Below are 19,889 nucleotides of genomic sequence, written 5' to 3'. Positions count from 1 at the left end.
TGCGCCCTCGTTCAGAAGAAGTCTCCCGGCTAATCCTGCCTTGTACTGACCAAAGTTGGAGAAACAGCTAGCTGATGTGGTATTAGCTAAAGTGGTTAGCACACACCAAATGTTTTGGCCAATGACGTAGACGGCCCTGCCGTTTTGGGCACTTTAAAAACACGGTTTCCACACCATGGTAATCCACCGTGATAGTGATATTTTAAATGAAAATGGTAATTGTTATCAACATTTTTATCGTGGTTTACTGTTACACCAATAATCGTTACATCCCTAGTTGGCAACAACAGTGCTGTCCTTAAGAAGAAGTTGGCCCTTTTTGGGCTAGAAACGGCCCTGCTAGCTGGTGTGTCTAAAAGTTGAAGGAGCTGATAGACAAAATCCACCTGTCACAGGGAAATGTGCAGCATGTTGCCAAGGAAAAAATGCGATGGAGAGATCTCAGGTGTGTGTGTGTGTGTGTGTGTGTGTGTGTGTGTGTGTGTGTGTGTGTGTGTGCAAACGAGCAGAAATGGCTGAAAACAAGAGAGGAAGGAAAGATGACAGGTCAAGAGATGGGCCAAATTTATAGAGTACCATTTCAGTTTTTAAAAGCCTGCCCACATTACATTAACTCAAGTGATTATAGGGGGAGTGGGGAGGCATTGCGGTAAATCATGTCCACTTTCATACAGCGGCAGCTCTTTCTTGATGGATTGTGTTTGTTAGTGGAGGCTTGTGCAGAATGCATGCGACATAGCCAAAATATATTTCAAAATTTCTAGTGGCAAAGGGAGAGCGGCTGTACGTCTGTGGATATCGTGTGGCAATATTTATTTTGTGGCCTCACATTGCTGTAGTTCTGAGAGACTGTCAGTGTCAGGCCAGTCAGCTGAGTGTCTCGTCTTAAATCATGTTTTCTTGCTTGATCTGTGACTTGCAGCAAAGACGTCAACACGATCATAGCTGTCTAAGAATGTGTTTGCCAACAGCATGTTACACATGTTGTTCTGTAATGCAGTTTTACTGACGCACACACAGAACTTCAGCAAGAATGTGAAAGTCAATATTCTAAATGAATAGGAGGACAAGAGGAAATGTGTAGGCATAGGTGTTTCAGGGAGGGAATTTAACTTTTGGCACATTCCTCTTCAGCATAAATTCTAAAATAACTCAAATTGCAAAAATGTTGACCGTGAACCTGAGTGTCCTCAAGAGTTGGGAGACGATGAATACAAGAAGCACTGCAAAGTGTGCTGCAGATTACAGGGAAACGTGTGACAATAATCAGCCTGTTTTGGGAATAAGTCAATAGGCAAGGGGACAGAAGACACAGATCAACCTACCCATCTTCTACAGTTTAATCTGGACAGTACACAACGTGTTCTTACTTGAGTAAGACTGGCAGCTCTCTCTCGCCCTCTTCAGTGTGCTCGCTCACTCGGATGTGACGTGTGTGTTGCATCAGCTGTTGTAGCTGCAGGTGATTGATTGGTGAGCAGTCGGGATAAGCAGCGTGTAGTGTAGAGCTGTCTAGAATACCATTTGAATTTCATTTTTTTTTTTAATATTAAAATATTTAATGCTCAAATGCAGCCTGTTATTAATATGTACTACACTACTCAGGCTTATTCATTGCCAATGCCACTATAAGCATGTGGTTGTTGTTGTTACACGTTCTGTCCACTAGAGGGACTTCTAACATTGGCCTGGCTTTGAAGGGGACCTATGTCATGGCGCATTGCATTTCTTACACGCCACTTTGTTTATATTCATTTTCCACCATGGGCACACAGCGACAAACACAAATCAACAGAGACCTCTGTAATGAAACATTATCTAACAAGTGTATTGAAGTGGCTCTGTTGTAAAAGCTAACGTTGCTCGGTTAGCACAATGACATCATGTTAGAAAGCCAAAACGATTTATCATAAACTTAGTAACAATAGTTTTAGCCACGATGCTAATGACATTGACAACTAAGCCAAACAGTGCTGTCACTACTACTAATTTTAGTGATTTAAAGGCAACCTGTTTCTTGTAGATTGTCACGTTACTGAGAATACACCTATTAGAAGGTAATATATGAAGTCAAAGCTAACTCTGACAGCTGTAGGGCAGCTAACATAAACTTTAGCTGTCTCCATGAAGCTCTCAGCTAAGCTCCGATAACTCGCGATGCAGTTAGGAAACAAGAACGAGCTACATAATAACATCAACATTTTGGCTCGGTGGATGTCGATGTTAAAGTAATGTTAAAACTTTACTCGGTACGTAACGTTAGCTCTGTGATCTCACAATGCCTTGTGTTTCTCACTCCCGCTGACTTATTGTTCATCAGACATGACAAAAGCATTTAGTTTTCACGTGCGGGTAGGCTAAGGCTAACGTTAGCCAACATATTTATAAAAAAATCACATTCGAATAGAAATTTCAGCATTATAATAGTATTTTTTTACTATTAGAATTATATTTGACTTTCGGAATTCGTTCCAACAGCCCTAGTGTGGTGACTGCAGAGACTCAAGCCACTGCCCCCTCGCTCTCTTTGCCCCTCTGGTTTCCACGGGACACCAAAAAATTATGCGTATGGCTGGGACAGCTTTTTCTTGTTTGGAAGTTTTTGAAGTCAGCTATCTGTCATTGTAATCGCATTTTTGGATATTGTAATAATAAGCAAAACACTTACACTAGTTTTACAGCAGATATCTGTAATAAAATTGGACGCATGCGACCACAATGTTTAAATACGCCAAAACAACTTAAATGTAAGGTCGTCAAACACCACTGAGGGATAGTTGCGTGTCCCATAGGGGTGTGCAAAAAAATCGATTCACGTTCGAATCACGATTCAAGCTCTAGCGATTCAAAATCGATTTCATAGAATTCCAAAAATCGATTCATATTCTTTTTTTTTTCTTTTTTTTTACCCTTGTGTTGTCCTCCGTCTGTTTTAACGTTACCGGTTTATGAAACACAAAGTATAAATTATCACCCAATTCTGCGTTGCATCTTCTTAGCCAACTTCATTCCAACTTGTTACCACTAGTTTTACACTTCTTGTTGGAATTCAATGGTCAACAAACTTCATTTATATGAAATTATACCTAATTCCTGAGTTAAAAAAAAGCAGAAATTATGAATTATTTTGACTAACTGTTAAGATCAGAAGATGTGTGTGAGTGGATAAACACAGACGGGTATACTGTATGTCAAAGTTTTATAACGTTACTGTTTTGAAACCATTTCAATTTTTTGGAACCATTCATGTTATATTTGGGCACTTCGGTTGAAAGAAACCCAAATTTATGAAATAGAAACTTTGAAAACGGGTCAAATTTGACCCGAGGACAACAGGAGGGTTAATTGTATGTCTACTGCAATCACATGGGAAAAGTAACCACCCCTTTCTGCATGTCATTCCTCCTCTCTTTCTCCTTTCATGTCTAAACTGTCCTATCAAATAAAGGCCTAAAATGCCACAAAAAAAATGCTTTGTATGTATCATCAAATGTATTGTTGAGGTGCCGGGCCCGGTTGGATTATTTGGTGGAAACTAAGGATATATGATTGTTATTATGATTAATTAGTCAGGTAATGAGTGTAGAGCACGCTGTATGGAGGCTGTAGTTGTGTTTGTATATGTGGTCAGTATGCTGTAACTGGTAGCTTTGAACCATTGTAATGTGTTGGAGGATGTGGAATTTTCAGTTTTCTTTTCAATTTCTTAAGAATCATTCCTTCCCATACTGAGGATAATATTTATTACTTATTTCATTGTGTTAATTGGATATGTTGAAGCAAACCGATGCCCACACTGTAATCAGCTGACTGGGGACACATTGGCTGTTTTATATAGTTTACAGTGACAGAGACCTCTAAAGACCTCTTTTTTAAATAGAATATTTCCATTTCTCATCCAGGAGCATATTTGTGTGTGTGTGGTAGCTGGGAGATTTGCAAAAACTCTCTGTAGTGAGGCATGAGGAGCACTACATGGGTAGAGCAGAAAAGTACATCGCTTGCAGTGCTGTTATATTTACTTCTGCATTAGCATGCATAAAACACAAGCTATAAGTAAATGGTTCCAGTGCTAGTGTCTATGTTTTTTTTAACTTCATATTGCTCTTTTTACTCTCATAACCTAACTGTTTCTGATCTTTTACCTTAGAAAGTGGTAATAACTCCATGCAATCCATGGGAAACCACAGTAATTTCACCTTCATGATTATCCCCTCTCGTGCACAGACTGGGCTTTGAAACTTGCTCTTTGATGAATTATTCATACTGTATGTGCATGTAATATCAAACTAGCCAGTTCATTATACACACACACACACACCACACACACACACACACACACACACACACACACACACACACACACACACACACACACACACACACACACACACACACACACACACACCAACATATTGTCTTTGGGTAATACAGGAGCTACAAAACTAATCAATGCAGTCATTGAGTAAGGCCGATTCAGATTTTGCTTGGGGCTTCTCTGATGATGTAACAAAACGTACAACCCAACATCACGGTCAAACACTTTGAAGTTAAGGAAGACTTGATGAGCTCTGTAATTTATTATATAGCTCAAACAGCAGGTTCCAGAAGTACGTTTTTCCCAGAGGCACTTTGTTTATCAGCCATTACATTTGTAACTTAACTGTATGTAGACCCATCATGAGCTATAGGAGTGAAGGGGAATGGACATATGTTTGCATAGGCCACCCATTCAGCCTGAGTTCCACTTTGTTGGGAGGAAAACAGTTTTGTCCCTGTGTTGCTCATAAAGGACTACATTACCCACAGGCTTACATAACAGCTTGCCATTGAAAAAGCTATGATTGTAAACATTACATGCTGCAGACCTGTGAATGGCTGGGATCCAGGCTGCTGTGACGAATGTTGATTTGCTAGTTGGAAATTATAACAAAACAGTCACTATTATAATGTGGTAGCATTCCTTTTCTTCAAATGTGTTTCTTAAAACAGATATTTAAAAATATGATTATTTCTTTTAATATTTAAGGAACAAATGGCATGAAAAATCAAGAAAAACGTGAGAGGCCTGATCCAGTGGTGCTCTCTAAGGCAGGTCTGACTAAATGTATTTGTATGACTTTATTTACATGCAGATTATTCGCTATTTGCTGTTGTTTTTTTCTGCAATGTACCCATGGAAATAAATGTGGTGATTCACAGGCAGGTTCTGGAGTAGCTTACATACCTTAATAACATTCACGAGCTGTGTGTCACAACCATAAATTAGTGGGCCAAATATAATTAACTTTCCGTTGTTTTTACAACTCTGGCATGCATGTCTTATTGCACCTCAGGCTGTATCTTTGGCTTATGTCTCTACCTCCTTGGAAGCCTCTCCTCTAAAAGGCTTTGTTAAAGCAGTAGTCTTGCATTGACAGGGCTACAGATTAGGTGTCCCTAAAGAACCGTGTGTCTAACAGTAGTTCTGCATTACATTAATTAATTTGAACGCAAGTTTTATTTATTTTTATACCGTGTATTCTCCGTGTAAATTCATGTACCGAACCGAGACGCCCGTACCGTTTCGGTTCAATACGAATACATGTACCGTTCCACCCCTACTCAGCACAGATAAAAGGTCTGGTAGAAGCCACCATCATTATGTGATGGGTGAAAAAATAATTCTGAGCGTGCTGTGAATATGACTCAGTGTGTCACAAGACATCTTCCCTCCGTGCTGCTGCTAGAGCCTAAACTAATCTGAGGGGACTCATTTTTTTTGCCAAATCTTCCCTATCTATAGGAAACGCAGGAGCTCAACAGTAGGCCATGCACAGTAAAGATATGCAGAAAAAGGGGAACCATCTTACATAATTAATTAAATTAGTGCTTCCATTATTAAAATTAGACACCCTGTGGCCACAAACTATTTTACAAAGCATAGGAAATGTGACTAGGGAACTTTTTCTGCAACTTTAGATGCCCCTCTGTACATTCAAATGGGTCATTTTTATCCATTATTTTTCAATACTGGGCTGCCTGCTATGTTTAGTAGGGGTAGCTGTATGTTTGAGACCACAACTGGTGTAGTAAAGCCTCAAAGAAAAAAAGGCATCAGTGTACAACAGTAAAATCATTTTCTTTAATGAGCATCAGTGAAGACCAGTTGGCATCTTTATTGTCACTTCGCAGCCCTTTCTTCCCCTGCATAATGCTTTCAGACTGAAGCCTTATGATCCATCTCTTTGATAAAATGAGTTATTTGCCTTGAGAGGCGAATCAGTGTTTGATTACTCTGAATTCTGGATACACATGTCAAATGAACATGCATTACTTAGGGTAGCACCTTGAGTGCTGTCAGAAGTCATTCCTGTGATGGTGTTTCAGGGGTTGGTGTTTGGCGTAGCTGGTATTTCATCATATGTTGTGAAGCTGTCTCTGCTCATTGCGAAGTTTACTGCATTAGCAGCTCATTTACATCCATTGCAAACTGTTGAGATGCTTATCATGTGTCACTATTCATGACATCTATTCAGCTTGAGAACATTTAAAATATTAAACTACTGAATAGACTAATTGAAAAAATTGTCCTTCAATGTTTTAATTTTAAAATCCCCTTCTGTAATGTTCATTATGTCATTAATTTGGCTTTCTGCAGGTTGTAATCCGGGCTGTCGTTTTGATTTTAAAATTCAGTGACTGCTATACAAGATAGAGAAGTGAGTTTGCAAGAGGTTGCACTATTGGAAGCCTTAACAGAGGGTTTTACGGGCAGCACTCCCGAGTTCATAAGCTGCATCCTACATTTAAATCAAAATCCTGCTTGTTTACAAGATGGGGTTTATGGTAAAAAAAATGCATGTACCAACATATTATGACAAATACAGCAATCCTCTTAGAAACAACTTATCCCTCTTACAGCTAACAACAAGCGTGGTAGGTGGCATATTAACATGAACACTAGACATCTGCCTCCTCTTTTTAACCCTGTTTAACCTTGAATGCTAGTCGTTAGCATAAGACTTAAGAATTAGAAAAACTTGACACCTCTATTAATGAGGATGAGACATTTATGAATTATTTACTGTCACCACACTCTTGTTTAAAGACTGCTTTAATTGGAGAAGTGGTTGCCTTGGCTCTAGAGGTCCCCAGTGAGAAGGGTGATCAGGAGAAAAGAGTGTGAGAAAATGACTGTGTACACACACACACACACACACACACACACACACACACACACACACACGGGCTGGCAACGTGTGTGGAATTCTGTGAAGGTCTTAATGAAAGTCGGAGAGCTTAGTAGACATGAGGGCTCCTCTGATGGAAATCAATGCAGTCTTTTGTAGCAGAGGGAGAGCAGCCAATTCCGGGCCTCAGCTGCCTGATGTGGTGCTGGCAGACTTTGACAAGCATTTAATGACGCGTCACTGCGCTAGACAGGTAATCAATTTATTTAGGCAGTAATGGATGTATCCCAAGGTAAATCTTTAATCAAGGTGCAAAAAGAAGAGGACAATTGTGATGCAATAGGCCAAGGAGTATCAAAATTGAATGGCGTAAAATGGGGGCATCCTCATTTCCCTTTTTAATTAGCTGTAATGGCTTGATACACCAGTTGTGTTACGTTACATTTCCAAAAATCTTACTTAAGCTAAGATCTTCTCGTATCAGCCATGCTCATACACATATTAGAAACATCTATTTAACCTGCAAAACATTTCCGAATCCATCCCATTCCAGTGAAGACCACACCAGGTCTTGCTTAGACATACAGATCCACTACCTGTACACTCACCCTCCCACACCTTTTCATGGGTAATTGGCTTAATTTCTGGATCATTGCACTCGCGTGAAACAAAGCCCACAGGCACCACATACATCATGTATAGTACTGTCCCCTCAAAAGGGTTCCTCCCCTACCTTGCAAGCTGTCCTAAGTGTCTCTCCCTTGTGCTTTAGTGCCCCATATCTTTAAGGACTTTGCAGGAACTATCCACTTCAGTCTTTTTAAAACAAAATATGTGGATATGGACATTTGAATGATTGAGAGTCAAAAAGAAACCGACTAAGTGAGATGTATGTCCGTGCACAGCCATGTTTAAGTGACAGGTTGAGTCAAGCCTCATTGATAAATCCACTAAGCATTTGAAGGATTTTGTAGTGTGGGTGGGACAGAATTAGACTGTTCACTGAGCTGAGTTAATTCTCCTCTGTAGTGGTGAATTGTACATGGACTACTGACTATGTGCACAGGAGTGTACAGTATGTGTTTGTTATGCACATGCTTGCGTGGGTGACATGGTTGCCATAAATAATGTTTTCCATGAGTACATTTTGAACAGCGTTATTAAAGCGAGGATTTTCATGGGCACCAAACAGAAATACCAAAACGATAAATTATTAAAGAAGACACCAGGGAAAAACATTTCTATATATTTGTGTTATCTTTTGAGATTAAACATTGAAGAAAAAAGTTTAATTAAATATGCACCTGCCCTAATTTATTAAGAGAAATGAGCGGAGATTTACACACCTGCTGGAAATATTAACGAGTCTGATTGACACGGAGATAAAATTGAAACAGCAAACCTAAATGAGCTGTGATTTGATTAATAAATTAGATTCAGCTGTGTAAACACGAATCTGACACACCAGTCTCATTATTTGTATATGACATCCTCATTTCTGTCCTTGTAGAGGAAATTCCATTATTATAATTGTTTGGTTAGTTGGAGCTAAGCTCAAACTGTAGCACTTAGTTGGCCACACCACAGATTTCAAAAGTCAGAGACAATCTGGCTTAAGGGCCGTCCACACCATGAATGATAACTATAATGATTACTATAACTGCTGATGATAATAATACACTAATACAGCAGACTTTGCAACCTTATTTTTACATATGGTTGCAACGTAAGATTACAGTAATATCTAGTAATATCCTACCTATTTGTGAATTTGGGTATGTTCTTATGAACCAAAAAATATAAGGTCTAGGGGCCGCCAACACCACTGCCTTTGCCAGGCACAGAGAGATAAGAGCAGGCGAGCGGGTGTCTCTGTTTCTGTGACATGAGAAATACTTTCATACTGTTTAAAAATACAAAAAAACACAAAGCTACCTAGAGGATCGAAGTCCTATCAAGTGGAAAAGTCACGCCATTGACCCACCTATGTGGAACGAATGCACCATCTCTCCGCAGTGTCATCTGCCATGCTGGGTTTTAAATTTAGATGTATTTTGATTGGCTGTCAGTGTTTTTATCGTTCATCAAATTGCTCTGAAAGTGATCCCAACAATATTGTTCGGTGTTGTCGTTATAGTTCCTCTAGGTCTTTCTAGGGCCTTCCTAGGTGTTTCCAGGCATCCTGCTCAGACACCTGAATTACCTTAGCTGGCTCCTGTTTAATGCAAAGATAGTACTAGTCCAAGCTCACTTTTAGATGTCTGATCTCCTCATCCTGTTTGGACTGCTTATATATTGAATGTTTAATTATTTCATTCCATAAGTGAGGTTTGGAACATAGATTGTAAATAAAGAGCCTAATGTTGAGGTTCATGCCTGCCTCCTGTGATATCTACTCCTGTCATATCCACTCCTGTGATAGCCACTCAGCCAACCAGCTTGTCCACCTTCTAGCTGTCAGTCAGTCTGTCAGTCAATCAGTCAGAAAGCTAGCTATTTCTCACAACAGCCAGTCAGCTCCAGTTTGTCTGAAAGCTCTTCAGCAACTACAGCTACCAGGCAGCAAACCAGCCAGCCAGTTAACTCTTGCAGCAGCCTGCCAGCTCATACAGTATCCGACCAGCCAGCTAGTTTCCCCTGTAGCGATACTATTTTGCCTGATTTCAATTAACTACGTCCTTTAAATTCAAAACAGCAGTCAAATTTAAAACGGCTCAATTTCAGGCCGGGTAAAGGTACTTAGTACTTTAACTCATTTTCGGAACATTTCTTATGCTTCAGTTGTACTAATTGCCAATTATTGATATCTCTTGATCCCGTTAGAAATTCTTTTATTTTGTTTTCTTTTTTGTTAAGTCCTTTTTTATAGCCACGGACATATACATTATCCACTCCTGTAGACCTAATAAAAATGACTTCATAGCTAAACACACTGATAATGTGCTTGACCTGTCTTGTGAACATGTCTCTTTGTTCTTTGATTTAAAAAGACATAAGCTGTAAATGTTGAGATGTCATTTAAATTCAATGAATGAATTAACATTTTTTTTAATACAGACTAGTCAGCCATCATTTTGTAAATGTCAAATGTAACCATGGTCCACACGCGGCATAGTCATAATACTAGGGTCAGCATCCGCTCCTGCATAGTTCCTAGAGCTAATAATGCAATTAAAAAGTAGTTCTTTTACACTGGTATCAAGGCATGGGATAGTTTTCCTACTGCTACAAAACTCCTATCATCACGAAGGATTTTTAAAAGACAGGTCAAGCAGCTTTTATGGAACAAGGTGAATATTTGATAAATTGGATAGTTTTTACAGCATTTTTGTTTCTTATTTATTTAGTTTTATGTGATGTCTTTTTTTAGAGATGTTCCGATACCAGTATCAGTATCGGCTCCGATACTGCCTAAAACGTTGGTATCGGGAAGTACTGGAGTTTATGCACCGATCCGATACCATGTAAGAAAGCCCTAAAGAAAATCTACGTTAAAGTAGTTTATTTATGTTCTTTTTCCGTTATAACTGACTGTCAAACTGGATAATAAAAGAAAGTTCCGTGGCATTCATGTTTCACAAAGAGTTTAACCTGAGCCAGACCGACAACAAAGATAGAAATCATATCACATCCATACAGATGATAGTATTCAGCTGTTAAAACATGATAAAATATATGACACTGGTATCGGATCGGTACTCGGTATCGGCCGATATGCAAGTTCAGGTATCCGAATCGGTATCGGGAAGCAAAAAATGGTATCGGACCATCTCTATCTTTTTTCCCCCCTCCTAATACTGTATGTCTTTTGAGTCTGAGTTTGTCTGCTTCTTGTCTATTGTTTCCTGTGTGTAACACCAAGGACCGTGCTGGAAATAAGTATTTTACTTTAGCATGTCATCCTTTTGGATTGCTGTTTTATCATCTTGATCCAGAAAGCAAGCAAGCAAGCAAGCAAGCAAGCAATCAATCAATCAATCAAGCAATCAATCAATCAAAAGTCAATGTCAATTGTATTTGTATAGCACCTTTTATTACACGTAAACCCAAAGTGCTTTAAAGATGTGTGCAGTAAAGGTTAAAAGGCCTGGAAGGATCTACTGTAACTGTTTGGTACCTGCAGCTGAACAACTTCAGTGTGAACCCAGGAAGAACCCTGAATGTGCTCTGTTCAGTGCCATGAAAGGCAGTGTTTACGATGAATTGCTCTTTAAGGCTCATTTGAAAGGATTGCAGGATTTATGCAAGAGTCTCCTTCCTAGACATTGGTGTATTGGTCTGTGACGGTGTACTAATTATCCATGGACTAAGGACAAACTGAGAAAGATAATGTGGTGTATGTGTGTGCGGTGTGTGATGGCAGTGTGGGTAGGTGGGGCTACAGAAGTATAAGATAACGTTGTTGCATCTACTTTACAGTAACAGACTTCTGGTCGATCTTGTGATAATTATTCTGAGTTTAGAAGGTGAGAACAGAGTCGAACAAAATCAGGCAAACTTTTCCACAGGTAATTATGCAGCCTATCAATATCCAATAACCAATTCATATACTAGGCCCTTGGACTTTTAAAACTATGACTCAAGTTCATTGTGTTACTACTCGAGTTTTTCAGCTATTAATCTGCAGTACTGTGGACGTTTCATTGACTTTTACAGTTTATGAAAAAATATTTTTTTCCAGCCCGTTCTTATTACTGTATGTGCGTCACATGATGAAAATAAGGCTAGTGGAGTTGGACTACCAACTAAATGGGACCTCAGCTAGGTATGGGCTGTTATACGATTCTGACAGTATGATAACCTTCAGCAAAAATGTTACGGTTTCACGGTATTGCGGTATTGCAATTCCAGCTTTAAAATGTATTATTTTTTTTAAATGTCTGGGTAAAAAAAACAAAAAGTATTTTATTAAACACACTGCACACTGGCAGGGATACGGATTACTAAACTGCAGTTTCTCTCATAAAATACAGCTCATACCTTAGGAACGGTATGACGGAAAATGTTAGTGGTTTTGAAACCTTGACTTTTTCAAACCACGGTAGACCTTGAAAACGGTAAACGGCCCATGCCTAACCTCAGCATGGATGCCAAATCAATGGCAACCAGACAGCCCACATAAACACAGCAAGGAGTAATCATTATTCCTTTGAATGCCTTAACATTTTAGTAATGGTTTTCAGGTCACTTATGTTATGTCTCTGTGACATGAGCTCTGAAAGGAAAATGTGAATTTGTTGTTTTTGCAGGTGAACCATTGGCTGGTAGAGCTGCTGCTGGCATTCCTAGAGGGTACTGGAGCTTCTCCTGGGTAGCCGAGGATGACCTGAGCTTTCCCAACGACTCCATACCCATGTCAGGTGAGTCGGACATTGTCAGCTCTCCTCAGACAAATGGACAGGCTAAGGCACTTCGGTCTTCAATTCAATTTTATTTATAGTATCAAATCATAACAAGAGTTATCTCGAGACACTTTACAGATAGAGTAGGTCTAGACCACACTCTATAAAGCCCCAACAATTCCAATAGTTCCCCCAAGAGCAAGCATTAGCAGTGGCTATTGCGACAGTGGCGAGGAAAAACTCCCTTTTAGGAAGAAACCTCGGCAGACCCAGACTCTTGGTGGGCGGTGTCTGACGGTTGGGGTTATGACGGTACAGGATGTAGCGTGGCACAGCAGAGCATGGGTGGACGCGGTGGACGCAGCAGGATGTAGCCGGGCATTGCAGGGAATTGCAGAGCGTAGCAGGGTGTAGCAGGTCCATAGCCACAGCTGCACCCAAGACCCAGGTCTTGGTGTCGCCCTAATCCAAGGCGATGTTCTGGGCGAAGAAGAAACATAAGGACTCTGGGGAGTAAACTCCCCAGAGCTAGGTGAGTAACAAGCACTTCTGAGACAGGATGTGCATAAAAGGAAACAAAAGAAAAGAGCGTGTCATAAGAAGGAACTTCCTCGGCAGTCTAGAATTATAACCGCATAACTAGGAGAGGCACTATATTATTGATTATACGATAGGTAAATCTGATGACTGTAAAGAGAAGCAGAGAAAAGCAGGGGTGCTGTGTCTGCAGCTATACACCCTGCCCCGCCGGTCTAGGCGTTCACTGCAACTCCTCACTCCCTAACTATAAGCTTTATCAAAGAGGAGAGTTTTCAGTTTAGTCTTAAATGTAGCGACGGTGTCTGCCCCCCGAACCCAGATTGGGAGCTGGTTCCACAGGAGAGGAGCCTGATAGCTGAAGGCTCTGCCTCCCATTCTACTTTTAGAGACTCTAGGAACCACAAGTAACTCTGCATTCTAGGAGCGTAGTGCTCTAGTGGGACAATAAAGTACTAAGAGGTCCTCAAGATATGAAGGAGCTTGACCATTTAGAGCTTTATAGGTCAGAAGAAGGATTTTAAATTCAATCCTGGATTTTACAGGAAGCCAATGGAGAGAAGCTAATACAGGAGAAATATGATCTCTTTTCTTAGTTCTTGTCAGAACACGCGCTGCAGCATTCTGGATCAGCTGGAGAGTCCTAACGGACTTATTTGAGCATCCTGATAATAAGGAATTACAGTAGTCCAGCCTGGAAGTAACGAATGCATGGACTAGTTTTTCTGCATCGTTTTGAGATAGGATGTTCCTAATTTTAGCAATGTTACGAAGGTGAAAAAAGGCTGTTCTAGAGGTGTGTTTTAGATGGGCGTTAAAGGATAGATCCTGATCAAAAATAACTCCTAGATTTCTGACAGTAGTACTGGAGGCCAGGGCAATGCCATCCAGAGTAATTATATCTTCGGCTAATGAGGTTCGTAGGGGTTTGGAGCCCAGGACAATAACTTCGGTTTTGTTTGAGTTTAACATCAGGAAATTGTAGGCCATCCATGATTTTATATCTTTAATGCAAGCTTGAAGTTTAGCTAGCTGGCTGGTTTCGTCTGGCTTGATTGACAGATATAATTGGGTGTCATCCGCATAACAGTGAAAGTTAATTGAGTGTTTCCTAATAATATTGCCTAGAGGAAGCATATATAAGGAGAATAGAATTGGTCCAAGCACTGAGCCTTGAGGAACGCCATGGTTAATTTTAGCGTAATTGGAGGGTTTATTGTTAACATTAACAAATTGCGATCGATCAGAGAAGTAGGACTTAAACCAGTTTAGTGCGATTCCTTTAATGCCAACTAAATGTTCCAGTCTCTGGTAAGAGGATGGTATGGTCAATAGTATCGAATGCAGCACTAAGATCTAATAAGACAAGTACGGAGACAAGTCCTTTGTCTGATGCAGTTAGAAGATCGTTAGTGATTTTCACCAGTGCCGTCTCTGTGCTATGATGCTTTCTAAATCCTGACTGAAAGTCCTCAAATAAGCTATTGCTATGTAGAAAATCACATAACTGATTAGCGACTACTTTCTCAAGGATCTTGGAGAGAAAGGGAAGGTTAGATATAGGTCTATAGTTGGCTAAGACCTCAGGATCGAGGGTGGGTTTTTTCAGTAGAGGTTTTATCACAGCTACTTTAAATGACTGCGGTACATAACCTGTCAATAAAGACATATTTATCATATCTAGCAATGAAGTGTTAACCACGGGTAACGCTTCTTTAAGTAGCCTCGTTGGGATGGGGTCCAAGAGACAGGTAGATGGCTTAGCTGAAGAGACCTTTAGCATTAATTGTTGAGGGTTTATAGGATAAAAGCAATCTAAGTATATGTCAGGTCTAGTCGTTCTTTCTAGCAGTCTGTCAGTTAAAGGTGACCCATTAGAGGTTGGGGGAAAGAGGTGATGAATAGTATCTCTAATTGTTATAATTTTATCGTTAAAGAAACTCATGAAGTCGTCACTACTCAGAGCTATAGGAATAGATGGCTCAATAGAGCTGTGGCTATCTGTCAGCCTGGCTACAGTGCTGAAAAGAAACCTTGGGTTGTTCTTATTTTCTTCTATTAGTGATGAATAGTAGTCTGATCTGGCCTTTCTTAGGGTCTTCCTATAGGTTTTCAGACTGTCTTGCCAGTCTAAACGAGATTCTTCCAGTTTGGTGGAACGCCATTTACTTTCAAGTTTGCGCGAGATTTGCTTTAATTTACGAGTTTGGGAGTTATACCAAGGTGCTAGTTTCCTTTGCTTCATCGTCTTCTTTTTAAGGGGAGCAACAGAGTCTAAAGTCGTCCGTAGGCAGGCCGTAGCATCGTCTACGAAATGATCAATTTGAGAGGGACTAAAGTTTACATAAAGATCCTCTGTTATATTACGGCACGTTAATGAGTTTAGTGCTGTTGGAATATCTTCCTTAAATTTAGCTATAGCACTGTCAGATAGGCTTCTAGCGTAGAAGCTTTTATCTAATTTCGTATAATCGGGTAGTAAGAATTCGAAAGTTATTAAGCAGTGGTCTGATAATAAAGGATTTTGCGGGAATACTATTACGTCTTCAATTTTGATGCCATATGCCAGCACAAGGTCAAGGGTGTGGTTAAAACAGTGCGTGGCCTCGTGCACACTCTGACTGAAACCAATTGAATCTAGTAGTGAGTTGAAAGCAGTACTAAGGCTATTGCTGTCAACGTCCACATGGATATTAAAATCACCTACAATAAGTACTTTGTCTGATTTTAGGACTACACATGATAAAAACTCTGAGAATTCCGATAAAAATTCACAATATGGACCTGGTGCTCGGTAGACAACAACAAATATAATTGGCTGTACTGTTTTCCATGTTGGATGCTGAAGGTTAAGAACGAGATTTTCAAAAGAGTTATAATTTAGTTTAGGTTTAGGATTAATTAACAGGTTTGAGTCAAATATGGCTGCAACTCCCCCTCCTCGGCCTGATCCTCTAGGAATTTGAGTATTAATATGAGTGGGAGGAGTGGCTTCATTTAGACTGACATAATCTTCATGGCCCAGCCAGGTTTCAGTTAGACAGAATAGATCAATTTGATTATCGGATATCAATTCGTTTACTAGTATTGCTTTAGAAGACAGAGATCTGATATTTAGTAGACCGCATCTAATTTTCCTATCCTGTTCTATCATTGCAGTGGTAGTTGTAATTCCAATTAGGTTGTTAAGTATTGCCCCTTTTTTGGTTACCTGTGGCTGACGTGAACTGGATGCTAAATTGACTATGTTTGCAGTCAACTCCTTATTACTTAGGGGATTCAACACTTTGTATGGTCTATTGTTGATTATAACTGGAATAGTACTAGTACTACATGTTACCCTGCAGAAAACATTTTCAGATTCATTCACTTGTAAAGTGCCATTAGGATCAATACCTGGGGGGCATGAATCTGTGATATTTTCAACAGAATGTCAATACTTAACTTTCAGTATGGTCGTTATGTTGTCAGATAGCAGCCTGGCTCCATGTCGGTTTGGGTGGAGACCATCATGTTTCAGCAGGCTGGGCCTCTCCCAGAACAAGTTGAAGTTGTCGACATAGGGAATTCCCAGGGAAGCGCAGTGGGGTTTCAGCCAGGTGTGGAGCCCGAACAGTCTGGACCATCTTTCAGCACCCTTTCTGTAGGTAGGTAGAGGCCCAGAAATGACGATCCGTTTTCCTGTGCCCATCAGGGTGGTGATGAGAGTGGTGAAGTCTTTTCGAAGTGCTGTCGACCGTCTCTCTCTGATGTCGTTTGTGCCCACATGCACGATGATGTTGTCGACCTTAGCGTGGCAGGCGAGGATGCTGGGAAGTTTGTGCTGGATGTCACGGACCTTGGCACCAGGGAAGCAGTAGACCTTGGACGGACCGCTAGGTGTAGGGGGAATGTAGAGGTCCCTGACCATGGAGCTTCCGATGACCAGCGTGGAAGTTGTTGGGTCTGAAGGGGGGCGCGCCGACTGTGTGGATGGGCCAGGATGAGCGCCGTGGGGACGTGGCAGAGAAGGGTTTCTGCAGAGCAGAGGGAACTCCTCATCGTTCATCAGAATGGTGTAGCGATTTTCTAGTCGTATAGGTTGGGCTGGGCCTGAGCGTTGTCCTGACCGCCTGCTGTGGTGCTTGCTTATACGCCATGGCTCAGGCTGGTGTGGAGTGGAGCTGGTCAGCAGAGCTGACTTGGTTCTCGGCAGAAGCCGAGGAGAGACGACAATTCAATTCAATTCAATTCAATTCAATTTTATTTATAGTATCAAATCATAACAAGAGATATCTCGAGACACTTTACAGATAGAGTAGGTCTAGACCAAACTCTGTACTTTACGAAGCCCCAACTATTACAGTGGTTGCCTCAAGAGCAAGCATTAGCAGTAGCTATTGCGACAGTGGCAAGGAAAAACTCCCTTTTTTTGTTAGGAAGAAACCTCGGACAGACCCAGACTCTTGGTAGGCGGTGTCTGACGGCACCAGTTGGGGGAGTGGTGAATGGTGGCAATAATAGTCATAATAAAGATAGTGAAGCAGTGATCACAATGGTAGTCATAGTAGTTCATGTCATAGTAGGGTACAGCAGGGCGTTACGGGGTGTAGTGTGGCACAGCAGCCTGGGTGGACGCGGTTGGACGCGGCAGGACGCAGTCGGACACTGCGGGGAAACGCAGAGCGTAGCAGGGTGTAGTAAGTCCATAGCGTCAGCTGCACCCAGGACCCCGGTGTAGGTGCCACCCAATTCCAAGGCGATGTTCTGGGTGAAGAAGAAGCAAAGGGACTCCGGGGAGAAAACTCCCCAGAGCTAGGTTAGTAACAGGCATTTCTGGGACTAAGATGCACACAAAAGGAGACAAGTGAAAAGAGAGAAGAGGGAGCGGCTCATTGTGTCCTTTGAAGGAGCTTCCCACAGCAGTCTAGAGTTATAATAGCATAACTAAGAGAGGCAGGCTAAAGAGAGGGGCCCTGGACCGGGCTCGTACTCTCCCCTGCCGGAACGGGCTTGTACTTCCTGCCTCCCTCTACTCTACTCTACTATGCTGCAACTCCTCACTCCCTAACTATAAGCTTTATCAAAGATGATGGTTTTCAGTTTATTCTTAAATGTGGCGACGGTGTCAGCCCCCCGAACCCAAGTTGGGAGCTGGTTCCACAGGAGAGGAGCCTGGTAGCTGAAGGCTCTGGCTCCCATTCTACTTTTAGAGACTCTAGGAACCACAAGTAGCTCTGAGTTCTGGGAGCGCAGTGCTCTAGTGGGACAATAAGGTACTAAAAGCTCTTCTATGTATGATGGTGCTTGACCATTTAGTGCTTTGTAGGTCAGGAGAAGGATTTTAAATTCAATCCTGGATTTTACAGGAAGCCAATGCAGAGAAGCTAATACAGGAGAAATGTGATCTCTTTTGTTAGTTCTTGTCAGAACACGTGCTGCAGCATTCTGGATCAGCTGGAGGGTCTTGAGGGACTTATTTGAGCAGCCTGATAGTAAAGAATTACAGTAGTCCAGCCGGGAAGTTACGAATGCATGGACTAGTTTTTCAGCATCGTTTTGAGACAGGATGTTCCTGATTTTGGCAATGTTACGAAGATGGAAAAAGGCTGTTCTTGAGGTTTGTTTTAAGTGGGCGTTAAAGGATAGATCCTGGTCAAAAATGACTCCTAGATTTCTGACAGTAGTGCTGGAGGCCAGGGCAATACCATCTAGGGTAGCTATATATTTAGATAATGAAGTTCGGTGGTGCTTGGGTCCCAGCACAATAACTTCCGTTTTGTTTGAGTTCAACATCAGAAAATTGTGGGTCATCCAGGATTTATATCTTTAATGCACGCTTGAAGTTTAGCTAACTGACCGCTTTCGTCTGGCTTGATTGACAGATATAATTGGGTGTCGTCTGCGTAACAGTGAAAGTTAATTGAGTGTTTCCTAATAATATTGCCTAGAGGAAGCATATATAAAGAGAATAGAATTGGTCCAAGCACTGAGCCTTGAGGAACGCCATGGCTAACTTTAGCGTATTTGGATGGTTTATCGTTAATATTAACAAATTGGGATCGCTCAGAAAAATAGGACTTAAACCAGCTTAGTGCGATTCCTTTAATGCCAACTAAATGTTCCAGTCTCTGTAAGAGGATGGTATGGTCAATAGTGTCGAATGCAGCACTAAGATCTAATAAGACAAGTACGGAGACAAGTCCTTTGTCAGCAGCAGTTAGAAGGTCGTTAGTGATTTTCACCAGTGCCGTCTCTGTGCTATGATGCATTCTAAATCCTGACTGAAAGTCTTCAAATAGACTATTTCTATGCAGAAAGTCACACAATTGATTAGCGACTACCTTCTCAAGGATTTTGGAGAGAAACGGGAGGTTAGATATAGGTCTATAGTTGGCTAAGACCTCAGGGTCGAGGGTGGGTTTTTTCAGAATAGGTTTTATCACAGCTACTTTAAAAGACTGCGGTACGTGACCCGTTAATAAGGACATATTGATCGTATCTAGTAATGTGGTGTTGACCACGGGTAGTGCTTCTTTAAGTAGCTTCGTTGGAATGGGGTCTAAGAGACAGGTAGTTGGCTTAGCTGAAGAGACCCTTAACATTAATTGTTGGAGGTCTAAAGGATAAAAGCCGTCTAAATAAGTATCAGGTCTTATCGTTCTCTCTAGCCCTCCTGCGCCCAATGGTGAGTCGTTGGAAGCTGTGGGCAGAAGGTGATGAATTTTTTCTCTAATTGTTATAATTTTATCATTAAAAAAGGTCATGAAGTCATCACTGCTCAGAGCTATAGGAATAGATGGCTCAATAGAGCTGTGACTATCTGTCAGCCTGGCTACAGTGCTGAAAAGAAACCTTG

The 19,889-nt window shown here is 41.1% G+C and overlaps 1 protein-coding gene across 2 annotated transcripts in view; it reads left to right on the top strand.

Annotated features, from left to right (window-relative positions):
* alk (ALK receptor tyrosine kinase) overlaps positions 1 to 19,889 on the top strand; it is a 393,824-nt gene that overhangs the window by 125,422 nt on the left and 248,513 nt on the right. For both annotated transcript variants that reach the window (XM_031321258.2, XM_031321259.2), the window contains exon 2: positions 12,422 to 12,532. In XM_031321258.2, the coding sequence (XP_031177118.1) occupies positions 12,422 to 12,532 (111 nt within the window). The remainder of the gene's footprint in view (positions 1 to 12,421; positions 12,533 to 19,889) is intronic.

This window comes from Sander lucioperca, chromosome 18, assembly GCF_008315115.2.
Source record: "Sander lucioperca isolate FBNREF2018 chromosome 18, SLUC_FBN_1.2, whole genome shotgun sequence".
In the NCBI taxonomy this organism is placed as follows: Eukaryota; Metazoa; Chordata; class Actinopteri; order Perciformes; family Percidae; genus Sander; species Sander lucioperca.
This window is presented reverse-complemented; position numbering and strand designations above follow the sequence as displayed.